The sequence below is a fragment of the Crocodylus porosus genome, unplaced genomic scaffold (assembly GCF_001723895.1).
Source record: "Crocodylus porosus isolate Cpor-Errol unplaced genomic scaffold, CroPor_comp1, whole genome shotgun sequence".
Lineage (NCBI taxonomy): Eukaryota > Metazoa > Chordata > Crocodylia > Crocodylidae > Crocodylus > Crocodylus porosus.
This window is the reverse complement of record NW_017728917.1, coordinates 16,610,303-16,632,228: the sequence shown is the minus strand read 5'-3', so window position 1 is coordinate 16,632,228 and position 21,926 is coordinate 16,610,303. Positions and strand designations below refer to the sequence as shown.

The following is a 21,926-nucleotide window of genomic DNA, read 5'->3' as shown; positions in this document are numbered from 1 at the left end:
TACAGTATATTTTTTGAAAGAGGCCTCAAAGTTGTCGTGATTCCATAAAATGTAAGTAGCTGGCCTATGGCTTGTTTTGAATATATAAATGGTTTGAAAGCAAAACTTCTTTCATACAAAAGAATTTCCACATCTCCCCAGTGTAGGCAATAGTCAGAATTCATAGTTTCCTACACACAAATAAAGTTTCTATAGTAACCACTGCAGCAATAATATTTCTCTTATTTGGTCTGTATAGAATTGAGGCCTCCAGTGCCCTGCCAGACCCCAAAACTGCATAGGAGCTTGTTCTACGAACATGCACCTGACTGCACCAGAATGCCTCTCTTGACAGGGTGCTATCATTTTAGGGTTAGATCTACCACCCAGTTAAGTAAATGAAGACTTGATAACTTATGTAGGAGGCCTGATTCAGGCTCTTAATTCAGATGCGTACAAGGACAGAACTAACAGCAAGGCTGCTGTCATTACAGCAGTATTGATAACTCCTGCAAGTTTCCCTTGAAGCCTCACCTACAGCCCAATGTCAGAGCTGTGAAATAAAAAATACACCTTTGTTTCTTATAATAGTATTACCCTGGAAACAAATGCAAAAAAGCTAAATCAGCAAAGTGAAAATGGTGAACTTTTTTTTTTAAAGTAGGGGCTGGGCTTTCTGTTCAATACCAGGTCTTACAGTGTTTTGAAACATGACTTGAATTATTAATTATAAAACACAGATACGTCACTAAAAGTCATCCCTCTAAAAAAGAGGAACAACAGTACTTTATTTATTTATTCTACTTTATTTATTCCAAAGTCCAGTACAAAAATAATTACTTTTTTCCTATATTTCTAATCTTCCTTTTCCATATATTACAATGAAGATAAGAAAAAAATAAGGTTATTCTAAAGGGATACAGTCAGGTCAATATAGGTATTCCAAAAACAATTGTGAAAACCAGACTGAATATTTCCATTTAAAACTCTATGAAAACAGTTTCTGTGGATTTAAATTCCTTTACACTATTTGAAACACAAGTTTCAGTGCTGGGAAAGATCCAGAATGTGAAACTTGATAAAGATAACGAGAACATTCACCAAATTGCTAAAACCCTACACTTAATTTGATTCATGACAACAGCACTTAGCCTATCTTGCAAATCCTTAAGTAGCATACTCTAATCTACTTTCATTATCAAAACTGTGACCTGAACGAAGAGTGAATAAGCAGCAGAGGTACAGTTACTGTACTTCTGAATGAGTTAAAATGACATAACTCTTCCCTCCAAAACTTAAGAATTACAACATGATAGTATCCAAAAGTGAAGACAAGGCTCAAACATGAGGTACTTTTTCTTTTCCCACAAAAGATCTGAAGGAAGGGATGATTTATGACTTGAAAAATAAAATCAAATTCTCAAAAGGACAGAATTCACTAGGAAGTAAAAGTTAAGACTCCTCCAGGTTCTTAGGGACCTATAGAAGACATTTGCACTTTTGTGATGATAGAAGTAAAAATTCTATTGTACTGTTCGTTCATTTGAGAATCTACTAGGGGGTTGCCACCAGAACTGTAAGAATAGCATATCTGGTATCACTTAACAGCAGTTGCTTATGTTCTCTAACAAACAGAAACAAAACTAGGGGAAGGAGACAGGCCAAAAAAGATGCAACAATAAACTATTTTAACTGTGGTGACAATACACAGCTAAAGGGAAAAAACATCTGCAGTAGGTCACTCTTCTCAGAAGATAATCTACAGATCTGGTCTTCAAAACTCCCTGGATGAAAAGGATAATGCACTTACCCACAACTCCAAAACAAATGGGGATAAAATGGATCCAGTTTGTTGTTTAGAGAGCTCTTGATGCTAGATTGGAGAGAAGGTCTTTGTATTATTTTTGTGTCTGCAGAAATGCAAACACAAGAGAGCTGAAGACTTACTGGACCATTAAGCTCTTGTGATATATTTTTTTACATGCAACCGTATCTCCTCACTGCTGTATTTATACAACTAAGACTCCTCATTCCAACCCAAGCTAGTGGAAAGTGTCAAACATACTTCCACACTTGGTAATTATTTACAAGGAAGAAAACAAGCACCTCCTCCTTGAATCTGGAAACCAAATGCAAAGAAAGGTCTGTTCTGTTCATAACTTCTCAAAGGGAAACAAATGTGCTGCTTCTCCTTTCTTTTCCCGCTTGCTCTTTCTGACTTTCTTCTCTTCATCCTGTTTCTCCACTTGTCGATTTAGAGGCCAAAAAGCAGCCACATCCTCTGCTGGAGTCTCTGAACTTGGCCCTTCCTCTTCATCAGAAGAAAATCCAGCTCCTTTTTCCATCCCAGAGGTCTCGCTCTGGAAAAGATATATATGAATGCTGTGAAATGCTCTAAACTTCACTCTAATCAGCACTTCCTAAGAAGCTTGCTCACTCTTGCCATACTCTAGTCTCATGATCATGGAAGGTACCGCAGTATGTAGCGGCACTGGTCTCAGAAGAGGAGGTAAGTAACTCCCTAAACAAGAGTATGACTCCATTTCCAGAATGTGCAGTATTAGTTCAACTCAAGGGAAAACGTTCATCAGTCAATAAAGTGTAAAAAATAAACTGGCCTAAATATTTAGACTTTTTACCTTGTGTGGTAGAAAAAAAGATAAAGGGACAAAATCGTTTTACTTCATAATGCAAACAGACAAAGGCCACTCTGCCACTCCACACTGTTTGGCCTGTGTAAAAAGTCCACAAAGGGAATATGCAAAACAATATATAAAATCACAATGCATAGTTCAGAAGGGCTCATCATCTGTTTAACAGGGATGAAACTTCATCAGGTGATGTGGCTGAGTGAAGTCTTGCTCTAACCCTAGTACCAGTTACTATTCAAAAGTTAGTGAGAAGAGAAGGCAAGAAATCTTTGAGCAAAGAGATTTTGGAAGTCTATGACCTACTCATTGAACATGTATGACTTTTGAAATTATAGGATTCTAAGTTCAAATGCAGCTAAGGTTAAGTGAATCTTAAGTGGTTAAGCATGCAATGAAACACCACCTGCAGCAATCTCAAAAAAGATCGGAGCAGGATGTACTGAAGAGAGAAACATAACAGTGTTAACAAATGAAGTTAAAGTAGTCCTGTAGCTTCTTCACAGGCAGCAGTTAGCACATGGAACAGCTGACTAGCAAAACAACACTCTTTGGATGTATTTTCAGATGAACTGGGGAAGTGCTCAATTGCGCTGTGTAAAAGATGAACACATGCTCAGGTTACCCATTTGGGCCATCACAGGAGTGACATCAACAGCAGCTAAAATGAGAGTGTAGGAACTGAAAGAAAATGTTAACAATCCAGTGCAATAACTAAGCTCCTACTTCTACTAATATTTGCCTCCAGAAGAAAAATCATCTCTGGGAAAGTACATCACTAATAAAAGAAATACACAATACCTTGTTGCAGTAGCGTTGCTTCAATCTCTCCCTTATGAGAAGTCCTTTCACCATCAGTTTCCAGTTCCCCAGTGCTCTCTTCTCTCGTTTCTATATGGAATTGTTATTTTAATTAAGAAACATTCTGAGGCAGGAATCAGGACCACAAGAGAGCTTTTTAATATTTAATCTAAATCAAGAATTGTTTATCTTAATTTAAATGCACTGCATTATTACTGAGGATCTACTACGCTTGATACCCTTTAAAAAGTAGTGACATGACAGGAGAAATGCAATAATTCCTATACAAAAACTAAATGTCACTGGCTCCTAGCGTATCCCAGTTTAAAGGATAGTAAAGCAACTCCTCAAAGTAACCCAGGACATGGATTCTTCATTTTTTGTTCTAAACAATTCTGCAGTATTGCTGTACCATGTTACATCACTTCTGTGTTCTGCTCCAGAGGTGTCGGCAGTGTTGCAGTGGATCAACCCCTACCCTGCAGGCTGGCTATCAGATTGAAACTTAAGTGGGGATCTTTCTGCCTGAGTGGTGTTATCAAAATGCAGAACTGCAATACCAATATTTGGCATGCCCTTGCCCTTCAAGTGAAGTCAACCTCTTACCACAAACATAAAGAATCTACTAAAACAATTCTCACCTCCTTCTCCTTCCTTTCCATCTCTGCTTGTTCATTCTCCCAGGCTGCAACAAGAACCTCTCTGTATTCCTCACAGACTATGTAGCCATCAGTGCTGGAAACAAGAACACAATCATACATCATTTTACGTACCAAAAGGACACTTCAGCTGCTCCAGGAAGAAAGAAATCCAGTAAACATAAATCAGTGGATCATAGATCAAAGGTTAGGGGGTATTCAGAAAACCAGCTGACATAAAGGGCCTACAAGGGTGGTTTCCCTACCCTTCCAGAGCAGAAACGGATGCCAAAGGAAAATTAGAGGGCAACCATTTGAGCTGAATTCTGTAACCACAGAAAAAATAGAGTTGGAAGGGACTCGAGGAGGTCATCTAGTCCAACCACCTGCTCCAAGCAGGACCAGCCCCAACGAGATCATCCCAGCCAAGGTTTTGTCCAGCCTGGTCTTAAAACCTCCAAGGATGGAGATTCCACCTCTCTGGGTAACCTGTTCCAGTGCTTTACTACTCACCTCGTGAGAAAGTTTTTCCTAATATCCAACCTAAACTTCCCTTGCTGCAACTTGAGACCATTGCCCTGTGTTCTTGTAATGTCATGTGACAGAGTTTGCCCTGAGGTGTTCTGCCTTAACATTAACATAGCAGGACCTATTCATTTAGCCTAAAGTACACAACTCGTACAACATGCAAATATCCTCACAGCCCAAACGCAGCCCCTTAACGTACACCGGATGTGAATAGCCGCCATGAAAATCAAATCCAGTTACGGCTTGAACACAGTCAATGCCCAGTTTCCGTGCCACTCTATTCAAGTTAGGAAGCTTTAGCTGCACACAGCCTACTGGTAACATGCAGGGCAGGAAGAGGTAAACGTTCCCATATTCATTCCGGGGCACCTGTTCCAGGCAAAATTAAAAAGAAAAGTTAATACTCATGCTCTTCAGGGATGGACAGATTCCTGTGCTATTTGCTTGCATATTTGGAGAGATATGCAATGTGTATTTGCTTAGCTGTTCCTTTTTGAATTCACCGCAACCCACAGTGACATTCTTTTAAAAGTCAAATTAGGTTAAAAAAAGATGCATTTTCAGAGGCTGACCTATATTTTGCACCTGCATTTTTGTCATGTTCACATAACATCCCTACATGTATTATTCATCATCTGGGCTTTGTTACTAAGACAATGGGTGTAGAAAGCCAAGCAGCTGATACTTGTGAAAAGCCTTAACTGCAGACCTGTTTTATTCACAATCACAGGATTCCATTCACAATTATTTGCCCATCACAAAATGGAGGCCCATGTGAAGGAGGACTGAAAGTTGAAATGATAATTAACACAATCTATAAACCCCAGACCTGGGCACCCCTGAATTTTGAGAAAACTGGGACCAGGTGCTCAAAACAAATCTACTTCTTAACACAAAGCTATTTTGGAAATTATAAATCCTACATCTTCACTCCAAATTTCCACACTGTGTGTACATACAATCTTCTCCCCTCCTGGCTACCTTTCCATCCACGGCCACGGGAGGCTGGTACTCCTCTGTCTGCCATAAGCCAAACAGAGCCAAGTCGTCTTTATCTCGGTTGGCGGGCTCTGCCAATCGTGCCCTCCTCGCATGGTTGGAATATCCTTTCACCATCTGTGCAAAGACAGTGGCTACACATTTATAACGTCTTAGGAACAAATCAATTTTTCTTGGAGACCAAAGGAGATGGGTATGGGAGGAAAGGGATGCCGGTTTCATAGTTTGTTATTATGACATCCATTAGTTCTTGCTTACGTTTCATGTGCTGAGGCACAGTGTGGCTAACTGGAGCCAAATCACTCCATCCCAGGTCCCAGAAGGCTCTGAATAAGCCAGGAATCCCCAAAGGGGATTGGAACCCTTTGGCAGTAAAGAGCAAACGATGATGCTTTGAGAAGAGTTGATACCCAGCTGATGGATCCTCAACTAAACCAGAAGTTACAGCATGGCAACCCCTGCTGCTTAAAGGGAAAAAAATCTATGACCACCCTCACTGCTGAACCCACCCTGCACATTGTGTTTGTGCAACTAATGGAAAGAAACTGTAAATGCAAAGGACTGTTCAATGTCAGAAGGCATACATGAAATGCCAGCTTCGCTTACCTTGTAGGGCACTTCTCCAATCCGCACTACTCGCGCTTGCTTTAGCCAGGTGTCTCTTGAATGCAGTGTATGCACACAGTCCCTAAAGAGGTCAGAAGGAAGCAACTGTCTATAACTCTGTGGACCGCAAAGATACAGAGGCCCATCCTGCCTGTCCAGTCCCCTTAGCTTCATATAATAATTATGCACAGGTGACCAACACGTACATCTCACCTGGAATACACAGCTTCTCCTCTGCAGTAGCCTAAAATAGCAGCTGTCTCGGGATAGATGGCCTCGTATTTCAGAAGATGCCTCTTTAGTGCATAAAGAGGGTGATTTTTGTACTCTCCAATGGCTGTCGGCAGGGGCTGATCTTGAAGCTTAACTTGAAACTGCATGAATCATGAAAATAACCCTCTTTCACGCTAGCATTTTAAAGAAGACAACAGACTGGCTTTCTACAAACTGGGTCAAAGAAAAAAATCACAAGCTCCAGCACACATGGGCAAGTCAAGGGAGCAAAGCATTCCTGACGTAACTAATGCCTTCAAGATTAATGGAATAACCCACAGGCAAATTTGTTCTTCAGGGTTCAGCAACGAAAATTCCTGTCTGTGCAACAAAGTACACAGGAATTCCTGTCTGTGCAACAAACTACACAGTCCTTGCTGAACAGCCCCCAACTTATTTATTTCCTGTGAGTAATGTTATATATTCCTTTTCAGTGAGCCCAGACTGAAAACACCGCACAGCAAATACTGTGGCATTTAAACCTCAACACCTTTAGGAAAGATCAATCAATGATTTTTGCCCAAGTCTGGACTCCTGGATTTGGCTCTTGGTATGAAATACCCCAAGGGGCTGATAACATTTACCTCCATTTCTTCCTTCTTGTCTCTTTCCACAAAGGTACTCTTATATGGCTCCAAAGTTTCTTCCCACCACTCAGGGTCCACGCGATACTTCCTTGTCAAGGTCATCCATGCAGGGTCATACCTTTGTGTGATGTCCTTTACGCACCCATCATTGTCAATCCCCACAATGTAGGACACTGGCTTTGTGGCATATCTGAAGCAGAGCTGGGGCTGATTGACAGTGCCACGAACACAGTCCACACAGACCCACTTGTCTTCCCGCTCCACAAAAACTTCAAGCCATTGGTCTGCGCTTGTCACTTTCACCATCTCCTGCTCCATATCATCCTCATCAGTAGAAATTATTTTACTTTTCTTGGGTGAATTAAAAGAGCCCAGGGCAGCCTTTTTTGCCAATGCATGCTCAGCTTCACCTGAATTCTTGGGTAGCTTTGATTCTAAAGGCCAAGCTTTCCTGTTGCTTTTGACTGTGACCCCTGGTTTCTTGGGCCCTGATGACCTCCTCTGTTTTCTAGGGACAATTTCAAAATCCTCATCGGAGACACTACTCTCTTCCTCTGAAGCCTCAAACTCTGAATCACTGTCCCCACCACTTCCACTCTCCTCTTTGTAAGACACTTTTGAGGCTACACTTCTTCGGCGATTATTTTTAGTCCTTAGCACTTCTTTTTCTCCTGGGCTGCCTTCCTCAGCACTTGATTCCTTCTGTTCCTGGACATGCTTAGCCATTTTTGACTTACTCACCCTTTTAGTACCAGGGATATCCGATTTCTTGGGTTTCTTATCTGCTCTTGCATTGTCTAAGAGTGCTTCCTTTTTCTTGGCTCTTGGGCCAGAGCTTTTTTTAGGATTTCTAACAGAGCCCTCCTGCTCTTTTGTCACGCCACTTACAGAAGGCCTCTTGGAGGAGCTCTTTCCCTGAAAACAAAGGAGGCAACTTTCATTTTTGTACAAGAAATAAATGTGTTTAGTCACACTCCAACTTCAGCTAACTGGGCTATGTGGAGGCAGAACAAAATGTTGTCAGTTTAGTACTCCTGTTGATCTGGATGTCCCAGGGAACACTAAGTCTTCAGACAAATGGCTGAAAAAAAACATTTAATAGGCTTCAAAGAGACTGTGCTCAGTGTCCCTTACCAAGTGAAAGGAAGACTGTGTGAATGCAGAGATTGTCTGCCTTTAAAGGAGCGCAGCTTGTTACTTAGGCTCCATTTCAAGTGAGAGATGGAAAATAGGTTGGATATAAATCAATTACTTATATACAATTTAAGAATTTAAATTAGACTTTCTGACTTAAATACACTCTTATCTTTTTTTTAAATAATCCCATTTAAAATTAGATAGGAAACTAAGACAACCTATATTAATATCTAGTAACTTGTAATTTAGTATATCATTTAAAATAAATTAAGAAGTCAGGCAGTACATTTAAAAAAAAAATTAGAGAGCTCTGCGGCAAGTCACTGACTAAGCAACTGTAACCAGTTTACTGAAGTGATAAGCCATCTTCTGATAGCTGTATCCTCTTCTCCAGGTGCAGAAAGAGTATTTTCTCTATTTTATTTTATTCAGTTCAACAACTTCTTAATTCAAAGTTGAAATACCTCTTAAGAACATTTAAAAATAAGACAGAAATGCTGGGTTTTATTGGCTTATATATGTGTAGAGGCATGCAAAACTTCTGGCAACAAACAACAATCTTTGTTGATAAAACTCTGTAACATATACCAGGCCTTGGCCACCAAAGAGGAGTGGTGAAGGACATTCTACAGCCCAGGGGATTGTGTAAATCACACTGATTTAATTTCAGGCTTGATTTTAAACTGCTTTAAGTTACATCAGTGCAAAGGCCCTATTCCAGTTATAAGAAGGCTTCTTTCTATTTAGCATAAATTAATTAGCAACAAGATGCAATTGAACTGAAATAAAAACCATCTTAAACTGGAAACATTATTTTTTAGCTGAATTCATTTAAAATGGTATCTGAAGTTAAATAACTCAGAGCTTCCTAGACTTCAAATGCTGTAGGCTGCAAGTGAGACGAACAGTGGAAAAAACCCTGGTCATACCCAGTTCATTCTCCCTTTCAGCATCCACTCTTTGCCACCATGTGACACAGGAGACAGGGCAAGATGGACCTATGGTCTGACCCAGTAAATGGCACTTATGTTCTTATGACTGCAACTGTGCTCTAATTAGCTTTTTCTGGAGTATTTTTTGGTCCTTAGCCTACATGTTTGCTCCCCGTTTCCATCATGCAAATCTTCCTTATTATTTCAAAGGCCAGATCAAAGACCCCCACATAATAAATCCCTTTATGTTGCATATCAGTGAATCCTACCTTTCCTGCCACCTCCTTCAGAGGAATGGGCTGGAGAGATAGCACAAGTCGGCAGAGCAGCTGTAAAGCTCGGAGAATAATTAAAAATATCTGTTTAAGAAAAAAGAAAGGGCTTCAATTTTTTTCACATGTGAACAGCCATCTGAAAACCACCTTGGAATCCAAGTTCAGTCACAAATTAATTTTACCCACATCTTTTACCTTGTGCTGGGTGCAGAGGTGCCAAATAAGTGGGAGCCTGAGGACCCTGGCCACCCTCGGGAAGAGGGCTGTCACCTAAAATGGTAAAACTTTCTACATGTCCATCTTCTTAGGTCCTCTCAGGGGAAAAGCTGGCGTCTATGGCTGAGTGTGCTAAGAGTTGTGCTTATATGGCTCTCATTACCACAGAATCTGAGGGTCCCATGATACCTACTATATTTATCCTCAAAACACCTCTGTGAAAAGAACTGTTACTAGTGCAAAGATAAGGAACTGAGCCACAGAGAGATTAAATGACTGGGCCAAGGTGATACAGAAAGTCTGTGGTGAAGCAAGGGCACGCACTCAAGGACCAGTGCATCAACTACTGGACAATTCTTTTTCTTGGTCATTCATTTCTGTGGTATATGGAAACAAAGACAAGGATGCACCTTGAACTGGCTGACTCAGTTACATGTGATGATTCATATGAGCTTGTGCTTTTGCATCACCTTCCAACTCCTTGTTACATGAAAGCTGGCAAAAGTTGTCAGGAATAAATTCTAACTATCAGTGTTCAAACATATGTGGAGTTAACTGACATGACTCTACTTTGTCCTTGCTCTTAAGTCCAGCACCATGGAATGAATTCATCATCTAAAAGCGCTTGGATGTGGGCGTGAAGTGTACTCTGTCCAAGTTCGCAGATGATACTAAATTGTGGGGTGAAGTGCACACTCCAGAGGGTAAGGAACAATTGCAGGCAGACCTGGACAAGTTGGAAAAGTGGGCAGAACACAATAGGATGCAGTTCAACAAGGACAAATGCAGAGTGCTGCACCTAGGGCATAAAAATATCCAGCACACCTACTGGCTAGGAAATGACCCCCTCAGCAGCACAGAAGCAGAAAGGGATCTCAGAGTCATAGTGGACTCCAAGATGAACATAAGTCATCAGTGTGACGAAATCATCAGCAAAGCTAACCACACTTTATCATGCATCAGCAGATGCATGACACATAGATCCAAGGTGATATTTTCCCTCTATGCAGCATTGGTCAGACTGCAGATAGAGTACTGCGTCCAGTTTTGGGCGCTGTACTTCAAGAAGGATATTGATAGACTTGGGAAGGTCCAGAGGAGGGCCAGCCCTATGAGAAGAGACTAAGGGACCTAGACCTCTTCAGCCTCCATAAGAGAAGGCTGAGAGGTGATCTTGTGGCCACCTACAAATTCTTTAGAGGGACACAGCAAGGAATGGGAAATGCTCTGTTCACCAGGGTGTCTCTTCGGGTAACAAGGAACAATGATCACAAACTGACAGAGAGCAGATTTAGGCTAGATATCAGGAAAAACTTCTTACCAGTAAGGATGGCCAAAATTTGGAATGAGCTTCCAAGGAAGGTGGTGCTCTCCCCTACCTTGGGGGTCTTTAAGAGAAGGCTAGATAGGTATCTGGCTGGGGTCACCTGACCCCAGCATTCTTTCCTGCCCAGGCAGAGGGTTGGACTCTGATCTATTGAGGCCCCTTCCGACCCCAACATCTATGAATCATTTATAGGCATAGTTTACTTTGTCTCTGCTCCTCTCCTGCCATGCATACCAAAGTCGTTCCTCAAATCCTAGCAGCAGCATTTCTACATCTCCAACCACAGCAAAAATATCTTAAAGCTGAGCATACCAAGCTGCAGCCTCCTAGTTCTCCAACGCTGAAGTGGAGGTGCAGATTGACTGCCTGTTAAGGGTCTGTTAACCTACTGAAAGCTGCAAAGATTTTTGCCAATTCTTTGTTTCTGAATGCTTATTCTTCTTTTTTTTAAACTGGCTGTTTCTATGTGGAGTTAACTGACGTGACTCTACTTTGTCTTTGCTCCTAATTCCAACACCATGGAATAAATTCATCGTCTAAAAGCCAACCCCCAAAAAAGAAAGATGCCATTTAAAGCCTTCAAGTTGCTATAAATCAAATCTGGCTGCCTTTGTCCTCAAGAGGTCATTCTAACAAACAAGGTTTGCCTAAATATTCCTTGACTATACACTTACCCCTTCAGCAACACCCTTTAACGCGAGATCTAGAAGAGGCTACACTGGCTCTAAATGGTCATAGGAATTTCCTTATACAAAGGAAACCTACAGGGAGCTGGCTAAGTTAACTGTGCAAAGAACTGCAGTCAAGAGAGGTGCAAAGCAGCCAGAGTACACTTTAGACTAGATTGTTGAGCAAATGCATACGCTGTGTTTAACCCAACAAGCCACATTACACCAAGAATCTGACTAGATACTACCTAGAACAGAGGATCTAAACCATCCAGAGGTTCAGGTAAGGATAATCTAAAATGAGACTATCACGGAAGGACAGTATATACCTGTTCTGATTATGAAGTCATTCACAGCACACAGGCTACATTCTAAGCAATTTCAAAAATAAGGGAGAAAGCTAAGAACAAAAGATGGACACACTTTGGCCTGCAAGGTCTACAGCAGCAGTGTGGCATCCAAACCCAGTGATCAACCTCACGAGCTTCTGGACTTCAAGGCACTTACATGAATCAGCTCTTCATTATCTCGTGCAGCATAGATGGCAAAGCGCCTTTCTAAGATGCACTGCATGTTCTCCCCATCTTCAACAGAGAGCTCAGTGTTGATAGTGAAGGTTCCAACAAACCTTGGAAGATGAAACATTCGTTTATTGTCTGTCTTCCTGAGCATCTTCTTAAATAAAAGAAAGGATATTTCCCCATCCCAGTATTTTAAAAACATGTACACCACTTGAGCTTGGATGACTGTGTTTAACAACAACGATCTCCTCCTGCCACTCCGAAGGCTCAGCGGCTAGCTTGGGAGAGTGAATTAGGAAGGAAGTTCTTACCATTTTACCAAGTTGGAGAGATAGAGAACATCCACCCGTCCGGCAGGTACTTTGGTAAAGTGGTTAGGAATGATGGAAAGGCCAATAGCTTGAAGATCAGGCTGGTTGCAGATTCTGGTTCTATAGAAACCATTGGCTATCAAGCACAGAAGATGAACCTGGAAGAGGGAGAAAGAAAGATTTCAGGCTGAAACCAAGAAGAGCCTTTCCTTGTTGGAGTATCCAACATTTTTGGTAAAATGAATTTCACTTTCAATAGCTAGACAGGGCAAATACAAAGTCCTGACACAATGAACCAAATTAATTCAAATGCAACCTCACTGAGGTTAATGTACCAACATGAGTCTGAACCAACTGTTAGAAGAAGAGGGAAAAGGCAAAGACAATTACTGATCCTGCAGCCACTTCTACCAGCACTGATTTTCTCTCAAACAGTCAAGTCCAAGATCTTTGTTTCGATTCTCACTCTGTGCTGCAATTACTGGCTCAGCCCATTGAAGACAGCTAAAACACTTGGAGGAGATTTTAAGATACACCTGAAAAGACTGTGACATGAAAAATCAAATCACGTTCCCTTTTTGATGGCCGTGTCCACCTACCTTCTGGAAACATGAACAGGTCTTGATTTAAGCACTGTTAATTGCCCACAAATTGCCTAGAGAATAGACACACAATTTACTGCCTGGTAATGCAAGACAGGCTTTACAGTGTGTCAGCAGCTCCCTAATAACTGCTGGTGTGTACATTCTTACCCTATGGTAAGAGGAATCTAAACCATAACAACACACCCCTCCTTCACTGAAGGCAAGTTTACTCTAAGTTTAGCTTCAGCTTGCAGGAGGGTAAAAGCAGGCACACAAGTGGAGCGGCTGACATGTGGTAAAGTCCTGCCCCTTTTATGCCACAGCAAGTTGTTCCTGTGTCTATGTTTTGAGCCCAGAAGCAGCTCCAAGCTCTGTTCCACCTCTTCACTCACAACCCGCAACCTTTTGAAAGCTTCCGTGACTGACATGCCCTCTCTGCTCTCACCTTGTGCGTATCCTCATGAACCTCCTTGTTAAAACGTTTCATCATTCTCCGCAGATAGGTCTCAAATTCTGTTTTCCTCTTCTCTCTGTAAGATGGTACCAAATAAAAGATTTCTGTAATTTTTTGTGCACCTCCCTTCCTAGATTCCTGACCCAAAAAATTGGTTTCACTTTTTATACTAAGCCCTACATGCATGCCAGGCAGGGTTCCATCAGTGCTATGTAAATACTAACGTGGTGTGATTATAGTGAATTACCTATGTGCTCTTTGCACCCCACCACTGAAACATAAGCACCAGATCCTGTTCCACCGACCAGGCACCTGAGTGGACATGGGCACCTAAGTACAACATTATCCCACCCTGCCTCAATCCTTGAGAAACTGTTAATGCAAAAGGTGCTCAACCCTTTGTATGACTCACCATTAAGGCTGAGATAATGGCATGTTACAAAAGTAGAAGTGTTACTGTTTTTTCAGGGATTTGAGCTGGGCGGAATTCAATCTGGCTTTACTGCCCTGACTTAAGCAGCATTCGGTGTAAGAGGATGCAATATCCAAATCATGAACAATACTTGGTACTTATAGAAGCACATTTTGTTAAATGACTAACCACCCTCACAACACCCTTGTAAGCTAAATAATCTTTATAATAACCATTTTACAGAAGAGAAGAGTCAAGCCACAGTGGTCATGTTATTTGCTGAAGGCCAAAGAAAGCATCCTTGTCAGAGCCAAGATAAGAACCCTGGATTTCCTGCAGTATGAAAATCCTTCCCTACTGGAAGGCTCAGCCCAGAAAAGAAAAAAATGCCTTTTTTATCAAAGCCAGGAAAGAGGAAAAAACTGTTCCCATTTTAAAATGCTTTTAATAACATTCACTTAAAGACCTCCTATCTATACAGTGTGCAGTACAGGGGTAGGTAATATTGTTAAGACTCCATTTCATTAATCATCTTTCAGCTGTTAACACCATGTGTAAACGGTGGGGTCAGCTAACCAAGCCTTTGACATGATTTCAGAGGAAGTGAGAAAGGAAGGAGATGCATGCATGCACAGAACTGTTGTTATTACGTATTTGAAGTCACACAGCACCGACCATCTACTGATTTTAAAACTCTTTACAAAGAACATACTAGGGATGTAAAAGGTTAAACAGCTGAACAGTAATTATATTTATACCACTTAACATCTACCATTTCCCTCCTAACTCGGTGCTGCCCACGCTGCTCCCTTCCCTGTCCAGATGCAGCCACTACCCAGGCCAGCACCATGCTCCTCCCGCTCAGCTGAGGGCCTGGCCCAGTGCAGCAGCTCCTAGCAGAGGGCACTCAGCCCAGAAGAGGATGCCCCGAGCACAGTCCTGTCTGGCACATCTGTCCACCACACGTCCAGAGGCAGGAGACACCATCTGGGCACAGCACAGCTGTCCCAGCAGGCGGAGCCTCTGTGGGTGCTATGCAGGGAGGGGAGGCCTGGTTCCATGCAGCCTGCTCCTGTAGCACAAAGCAGCCCTGCCACTGCACTCTGTCCTATTTAAGCCCTGCTGGCTCTGCTGCACAATTTTGCCCAGCTCAACCCCCCGCAGGTAACCACTAGTTACTTCTCTGCTGCAGCAGCCACATGATGCTACAACTTAAATCTGGGCCGCCTCCCAGGTAGCTCCTGCTGAGATGCTCCCCCAACAGCAGACAGCACTGAGACAACATTGGGCCAGATCTTCCACCCCGCACTGCTGCTGCTGGCACCACTGCTCACCCACGCCCATACACTCATTACACAGAGCCTGGTGCAGCCACAAGCTTCAGTCCTGGATGGCAGTGGGACTCATCACAATCACATGCATCACCCTTGGCTCTGGTTCCCCGCGCTGCCCTGCCCTGCCCCTCTGCCATGGAACCATCTAACCAATATAATTATAGGAGGTTAAACTGGTATTTTTAAAACGATATTTACATCCCTAGTACACACATCCTTACATTGTAGATGGGGACCCTAAGGCTCAACGAAGTTATAGGTTGGATTTTCAAAACAGCCATGCACCCTCAGTTTCACCAACTGGCATTCAAGGTTTTGGTGCTCAGCACATCTACAGATTAGGAAACGCATCCTCAGCTGGTATAAACAGCCATAGTCCAGAGGCACTGAATTACTTCAAGATGGCTATAAGAGGATCAACTGAGGATCTGCCCTTTGGGCTTTCTGGGATTTGCCCAAAATCACACAGCCAGTCAGTAACAGATGCAGAACAAGACAGGCTTCCAAATTCCTCTCCCACATGCTCTAGACCAGGGGTCAGCAACCCCCAGCACATATGCTGAGCACAGCCCATGAGGCCATTTCACCCAGCACGCTACCGCTGGCCTGGGCTCTAGGCAGCTCCTGCTAGCCACGAAGCCTGAGCTACTCCCAGCAGGCAGCTGGGTGGCTACAAGCCCTGCCGTGGTTGGCAGCAGATGCCTAGAGCTGGGAGGCTGCGAACATCTTCTCCGGGCTCTGGCATTAGCTCCATACCAGCGGGTGCACGCATGCCTCAGAGTAAACTTCGTCCAGTCACCCAGGAACCCGGCCCCGTGTGCCCATGCATCTGGTTCTTTGTGTTTGTCTGCCTCTGTCTGGTCCTATGTGTCTCTGTGCACACACGTCTGGTTCTGGTGTGTGTGCGCATGTGTCTGTTCTGGGTGTGTTCTGGTCGTCTGCGTTTGTGCACGTAGTTCTCTGTGTGCGTGTGTGTGTCTGGTTCTCTCTCTGCTCTCCTTTTTCTTTCTCTCTCCTCTTTCTCTTGTCTTTTTTCTTTCTCATTCTAACATGCTCAACAAAAAAGGAATACACAACAACAAAGAAAACATTTGTGATTATTAAATATACTAATATGCGGTGCATCCTGCCATGTGCTCCCCACCCCCCATTTTGTTTCTCTGGCATGCCGGCACTCCGGTACCTTCCTAGGTAGACATTGTGGCTTTTTGGCACTCCGGCCAAAAAACGTTGCCTACCCCTGCTCTAGACATTGGTCCATGCTGTCTCCCCTATATAAATGATCCTACCTTCGCTCTCTTTTCTTTGCTTGTTGTGGAGTTTCAATCTCTATTTCAACTGGTTTGCCGGACAGCAACAGTGCAGGAAGACCAACAGCTTCTCCTGACTTATCCGGAATTGCCTCCTGGAGTTCTGGAAACATAAAACTAAAAATAATCCATCTAGAATAGATGGCTCAGTGGACTGAAAGTGGGAGAAGAAGCCTCTCACTTTCTACTCATCTGTTCAAATTCAGCCCAGCTAGAGAATGTGCCTAATATTTACCAAATTATTACCATTTGATGATGTTAAATAAGCAGATATTCCATGTTTATTACATTTGCAGAGTGACAAGCATGCTACCATCAAGAAACTCATTTGTTCTAGTTTGACAGGTCAGTCTATAATAACCCTCTTCAGAAGACAGGCCAAGGAATGATGGGTCATTTCAGAGCTGGCTGAAGGGACACCAGAAGAGCAGCATAGCAGAAGCTTACAACAGGCACTTGCCATGGTAGAACAACAGCCCAAGAACCATCTCCACAGCGTCTTACAGAAGTACTACATTTACAATCAGCACTTACAGAGTTGTGAAGTGGCAGCTTTTCTACAGCACTGCAGCGGTGTTTAGGATAATGGTCTGGGACTCTGCCATATTTTGTACATTAAAAGAAAATAATCATCGTTATATTACACAGCCATGATGTGCTTGACTTCAGCATGTTTGGTGATCCTCTTTGCCTGCTTTATCCTTGCATTTAGCTCCTTTTTCTCCATTATCAGTTCAAAAGGACAGCACAGACTCACAAGCATTTAAATAGGGAGATTGCATTAATAGGTATAGATTTAAAATGGCATAAGTGAAAAGATTCTAGTTCTCATGGTCTGTTTTCATGGCCAATTGACTGGTATCTGGCCAAATGATTTAACTGATCTACTCTTTCTTGCTAGAATACATGTCTTTGTCTTCTCATTAGATTCATTCAACATTTCTTTACAGATAGAACAACTGACACTACATATTTACATACAATTCAAAGAATGCCATATATACAGTAGGGCTGTGCAAAGCTTCAGTCACTGATTCAATATGGAAATTTGGTCCAATTCGGTGGCCAAATCTCCGAATTGAATCAGGAGACCCGTTAATCACTCTGAATCGAATGGGAAACCTTCAGATTGATTCAGAGAGATTCAACAATTCGGCCATAGACACAGCTTTATACGATTCTTCTACAAACCTCAAGGTATCAGGCGGCTTGTGAACACTGAGATGCTGGGGTAGATGAAGCATTCCATAGGAGTATGCAGGGGGTCTCCTGCACACTCAGCAGCAGACCCAGAAGCAGACCCAGCCCCGGCTCAGTGACTGGTGCCTCCTGGGTCTGGGGGACACCCGGGGTCCCCCTGCAGTCCCCTGTGTTCCTGTGGGATGCTCCATGCGCCCCAGCATTGCAACGTTCACGAGCCACACCTGGTACCTCAAGGTGTGTAGAAAAAACCTATAAAGCTGGGTCTATGGCCAAATTACTGATTCTCTGAATCAGCATCAAATCTTCAGATTCGGATTCGGCTGAATAATTGACTCAGGATAGAGATCCTAATCAGTCAATCGAATCACTGTCCCCCAAATCGGGCCGAATCCGAACCTGAACTGAATACGGCCCACTTCAGACACCCCTAACTTACAGTATCAGCATTTTAACACATGCCATGCACTGTGACCATTTACTGGACCCTGCATAAAGATGGACAGGTTCCATTGAAAGCAGTCAGAATCAGTTAAACTATCCCAAAGAATATCTGATAGTTGATAAGGCCACATTAAAAGATTCTTACCTTCCACATCTTCCCATTCATCCTCACTTTCATCCTCATTGCTGTCATCACTGTTTTCATCCATCTCTTTTTTAACAGTGGATTCTCTCTTCAAACTCCTCCTGTTCCCAGAGGGGCTGGGTAAACCACTAAAGGTTACACAAAACAAAATGTCAAAGTTGTGGGTTATATCATCTTGTTTGTTTCAAGTGTGGAGGGAGGACAATGTCCGTACTAATTAGAGGAACACATGTACTATGACAACTTTATCAATAACAACAGCTGGAAAAGCTTAGAATATACTTAAAACCTAAACCACAAATACCAGCATGGACACAATCTTTGCAAGCAATACATGGATGATAAACACAAAATATTTCACTGGCATTTTTAAGTCTGTTTATGTTGCATTACAAAATGCCTCCAATTTAAAAATAATATAATTTGGGGGGTCTTAAGTCCTTGACAACTTCCTTCTGAAATTAAAATACACTACATTACACACTAAGCTTGGAAAAGCCTCAAACGTTTTCCAACCCCGTTCAGTTCCATACGCTTGATCCCATGAACATGCACACAAGTAATCTGGCTCATATGTGAAGCTTTGATGAACAGAATGGTACCATTAGCAGAAGTAAATTTCTCCTATATGTAGTTTGTTGAACTGGGTCTTAAGTAAACACATTTAGCAATGGACATATAATTGTTGTACTGATGCAGTCAGTTAACTTACCTGCACATTTCCTCCTCTTTAGAATTTCCTTCATTTTTTATAGCTTTGTTATTTTCCCCCTTTCCTCTTGACTTTGATCCTTTTTGCCTTGTAGCTCTATTTGCTGGACTGTAAACTCCAGTGTCACCATCTTCTTTCTTCTTCTTCTTTCCACTGGGAGCTTTTGAGACACTCCTTTTCAAAATAGGCTTTTCCTCTTCAAAGTCATCTGCATTGGAACAGAGGGAAAGAAGCGTCATGGAGCAAAATCCCAGCTCTCTTGAAATCAACCGTAAAACACCTACTGACGTCAATGGGGCCGAGTTTCTATGGAGCAAAAAACCCAGGCTGAGAGTGAACAAACTGCCTTTAAGGATATCCTTAAAACAAATGGGTAGCTTTTAATCAAAAAGCACACGTGAAAGAAAATTATAATGAAAGTTTAGCTCAGAAGACAAAAGATTATTCCTGGGTCCTTACCAGTGATGGCAAAAAAAAAGCAAATACTCTTGTTTCAGTAGTGCATATTGAAGCACCCACTGCATAAAAAAAAAATCTCTAGGTAAGTGGAATTTTTGCAAGGTTGATTTAAAGAACCCTTTTTCTCAAGAGTCTCCTGAAGCAACAGCAAGCTGCTTTCTTAACCTGCTGCATCTATGTTCTACTATGATGGATTGGATATATCTTACATGTATGAAATCAATCTGGCCTCATGCAACATAGCAGGCTTACCTAACTTTCAGACTATGGCCTGATTTTGTTGAGATAAAGTTAGACAAGTTTTCACATGCAAGACCTATTTCTCAGGTCTTACATGTGAAAGCTTGCCTATTGTAATCCCAACTCCAAAGTTTGTCCAATCAAAGATCTCACCCTATAAAATCCTTCCCTCTTGCATAATTTCTGGACCATCATAGCTACAACATCACTCTTGCACTACCATAGAAGGAGAAAGCATTCACGTAGATGGCTCTAGAGCGATCTACACCCCCCTGGCATTCAATATCCTCCCTGGTATTCATGGACAAATCTAGGATTTTGAACAGAAGGGTGCAGATGGTGTAGAACATCATATCATAGGATCACAGAAAATTAGGGCTGGAAGGGACCTCAGGAGGTTATCTAGTCCAATGGTTCTCAACCTTTTTTTGTACAAAGACCTATTTGTAAACATTGATGGCCAGTCCCAACCTGGTGCCCCTCACTCCTGACCCACTGCTTTCTGCCCCCAGCTCCCCAGTGTGTGGGGCAGAAGGGATATGTGTAGGGCATATGTGTGGGGCATGCCCCAAGCAGCCTGTTGCATGCTGGAACTCTAACAGCCTGCAAGGGAAAAAACACCATTTCCCACTTTTTATTCCTTTAAAGGAGAACCCATTTTGTTGATCCATTTTTAAAGTTTGTTCATGACCCTCTCTTATATTCTTGCTACCCACTTTTGGGTGGCAACCCATATAGGCTGAGAAACACTGAGCTAGTCCATCCTCCTGCTCGTAACAGGACCATCCCCAATTAGATCATCCCAGTCAGGGCTTTGTCTAGACTAGTGATCTTCTGAGGTCCCTTCCAGCCCTAATGTCTATGAAATCTATGAAAAACCTCCAAGGACAGAGACTGAAACTACAGCTACATCACTATCCTTCTACTTCTTTTTCTTCCATTATAACAAGGCAGGTTCCTCATTCATTCGCAGCTTCTGTCATTTTACAGACAGATATAACCAAAGTATAATACAAATAACAGTAATTTGAATCAATAATACAAATAGTATTATTCCAAATAGGGGGCTGGACTCGATGATCTCCCGAGGTCCCTTCCAGCCCTAATGTCTATGAAATCTATGAAATGAGTGGAGAGGTGTAATAATGTAAATCCTTGCATGAAGATCCGATGGGTCAGTTTATCCCACCGGTTGTCTGCGGTGCTTTCTTGGATGCTAGCACTCAGTTCCTTGATCTGTTTGTTTTTTGATCCATGAGCATCCCCACAACCTTCCCTTCTTCTTTTAGGAGAGACCGGTCTTTCCGTATTTACCAATTTTTTCCAGCTCTTTCCACAGCCAAATGTGCAAGTTAAGGCTAAAGCGCTGTACTACAGCTTCTAAGTCAATCTGTTGTGCAACATGATCCCAGCACTCGTTCCTGCCCAGGGCAGGGGGGCAGACTTCATGATCTGTTCAGGTCCTTTCAGACCATAGAAACTATGAAATGGTCTGGATTCGGTGCCTGGAATCCAGGATCTCCTCGGGCCTCAGCTGTCTGCGTGGAAACATTACGGCACCACGTTCCCTCTTCACAACCGCTCTGGGTAACCTGTGCCAGTGTTTTTTTACCCTCCTTGTGAGACCTTTTCCTAATATCTAACCTAAACTTCCCTAAATGCAACTCACATTTTTTTTTATTGCCGGTCAAAAAAGAAACTTGAAGCTTTACTAATATGCTAAGGGGTGGGGGGGGTAGCTATACTATACTATACTACTAGAGCAAAAAACACGTATAACTACTGGAACGTGCATGAATTTTCTAGACCATATGTAAAACGTTCAAAAACGCAAAAAAATAGTCAAAGGGTATCGTATCGTTAGTGCTGTAGTCTTTAAGAGTGAAAGGTATGTCTGTACTCAGCGTGATATAACAACATCCAGCCGTGTCGCGCCTCGGATGCTTTGCCGTCAGTCATTTCCACACCCGAGTTAGTATGTCTCACGGCCCGGGCACCGAGCCCAACTTTCACGGTCCGCAATCCCGAGGCCTCCAACCCGCCCTGGTGTGGGGCTGCCGCCGCACTCACCGTCCGGGCTGCGCGGGGGCTTGGGCCTCTTGCTCGCGGCGTCCCGCGCCGGGGCTCCGCGGCGCTTTCGCCCCATGCTGCAGTACCTGCACCCGACCCCGCCCACCCGACGTCCC

General features: G+C 42.7%; 1 protein-coding gene across 2 annotated transcripts; it reads right to left on the bottom strand.

Moving 5' to 3' along the window:
* Positions 1-728: 728 nt before the first annotated feature.
* XPC (XPC complex subunit, DNA damage recognition and repair factor) lies at positions 729-21,901 on the bottom strand. Of its 2 annotated transcripts, none has more exons than XM_019536804.1 (16): positions 21,811-21,901; positions 19,042-19,249; positions 18,330-18,457; positions 16,520-16,643; positions 13,476-13,560; positions 12,447-12,604; positions 12,122-12,242; positions 9,398-9,487; positions 7,057-7,974; positions 6,413-6,573; positions 6,200-6,281; positions 5,576-5,710; positions 4,794-4,963; positions 4,070-4,163; positions 3,429-3,518; positions 729-2,339 (listed from the first exon to the last, which is right to left on the bottom strand). In XM_019536804.1, the coding sequence occupies exons 1-16, from the start codon at positions 21,884-21,886 to the stop codon at positions 2,133-2,135; spliced, it is 2,847 nt and encodes a 948-aa protein (XP_019392349.1). In that variant the 5' UTR covers positions 21,887-21,901; the 3' UTR covers positions 729-2,132. The 2 variants fall into 2 exon arrangements, with proteins under 2 accessions (XP_019392349.1, XP_019392351.1); XM_019536806.1 differs by lacking the exon at positions 21,811-21,901 and adding an exon at positions 21,055-21,149.
* Positions 21,902-21,926: the final 25 nt, after the last annotated feature.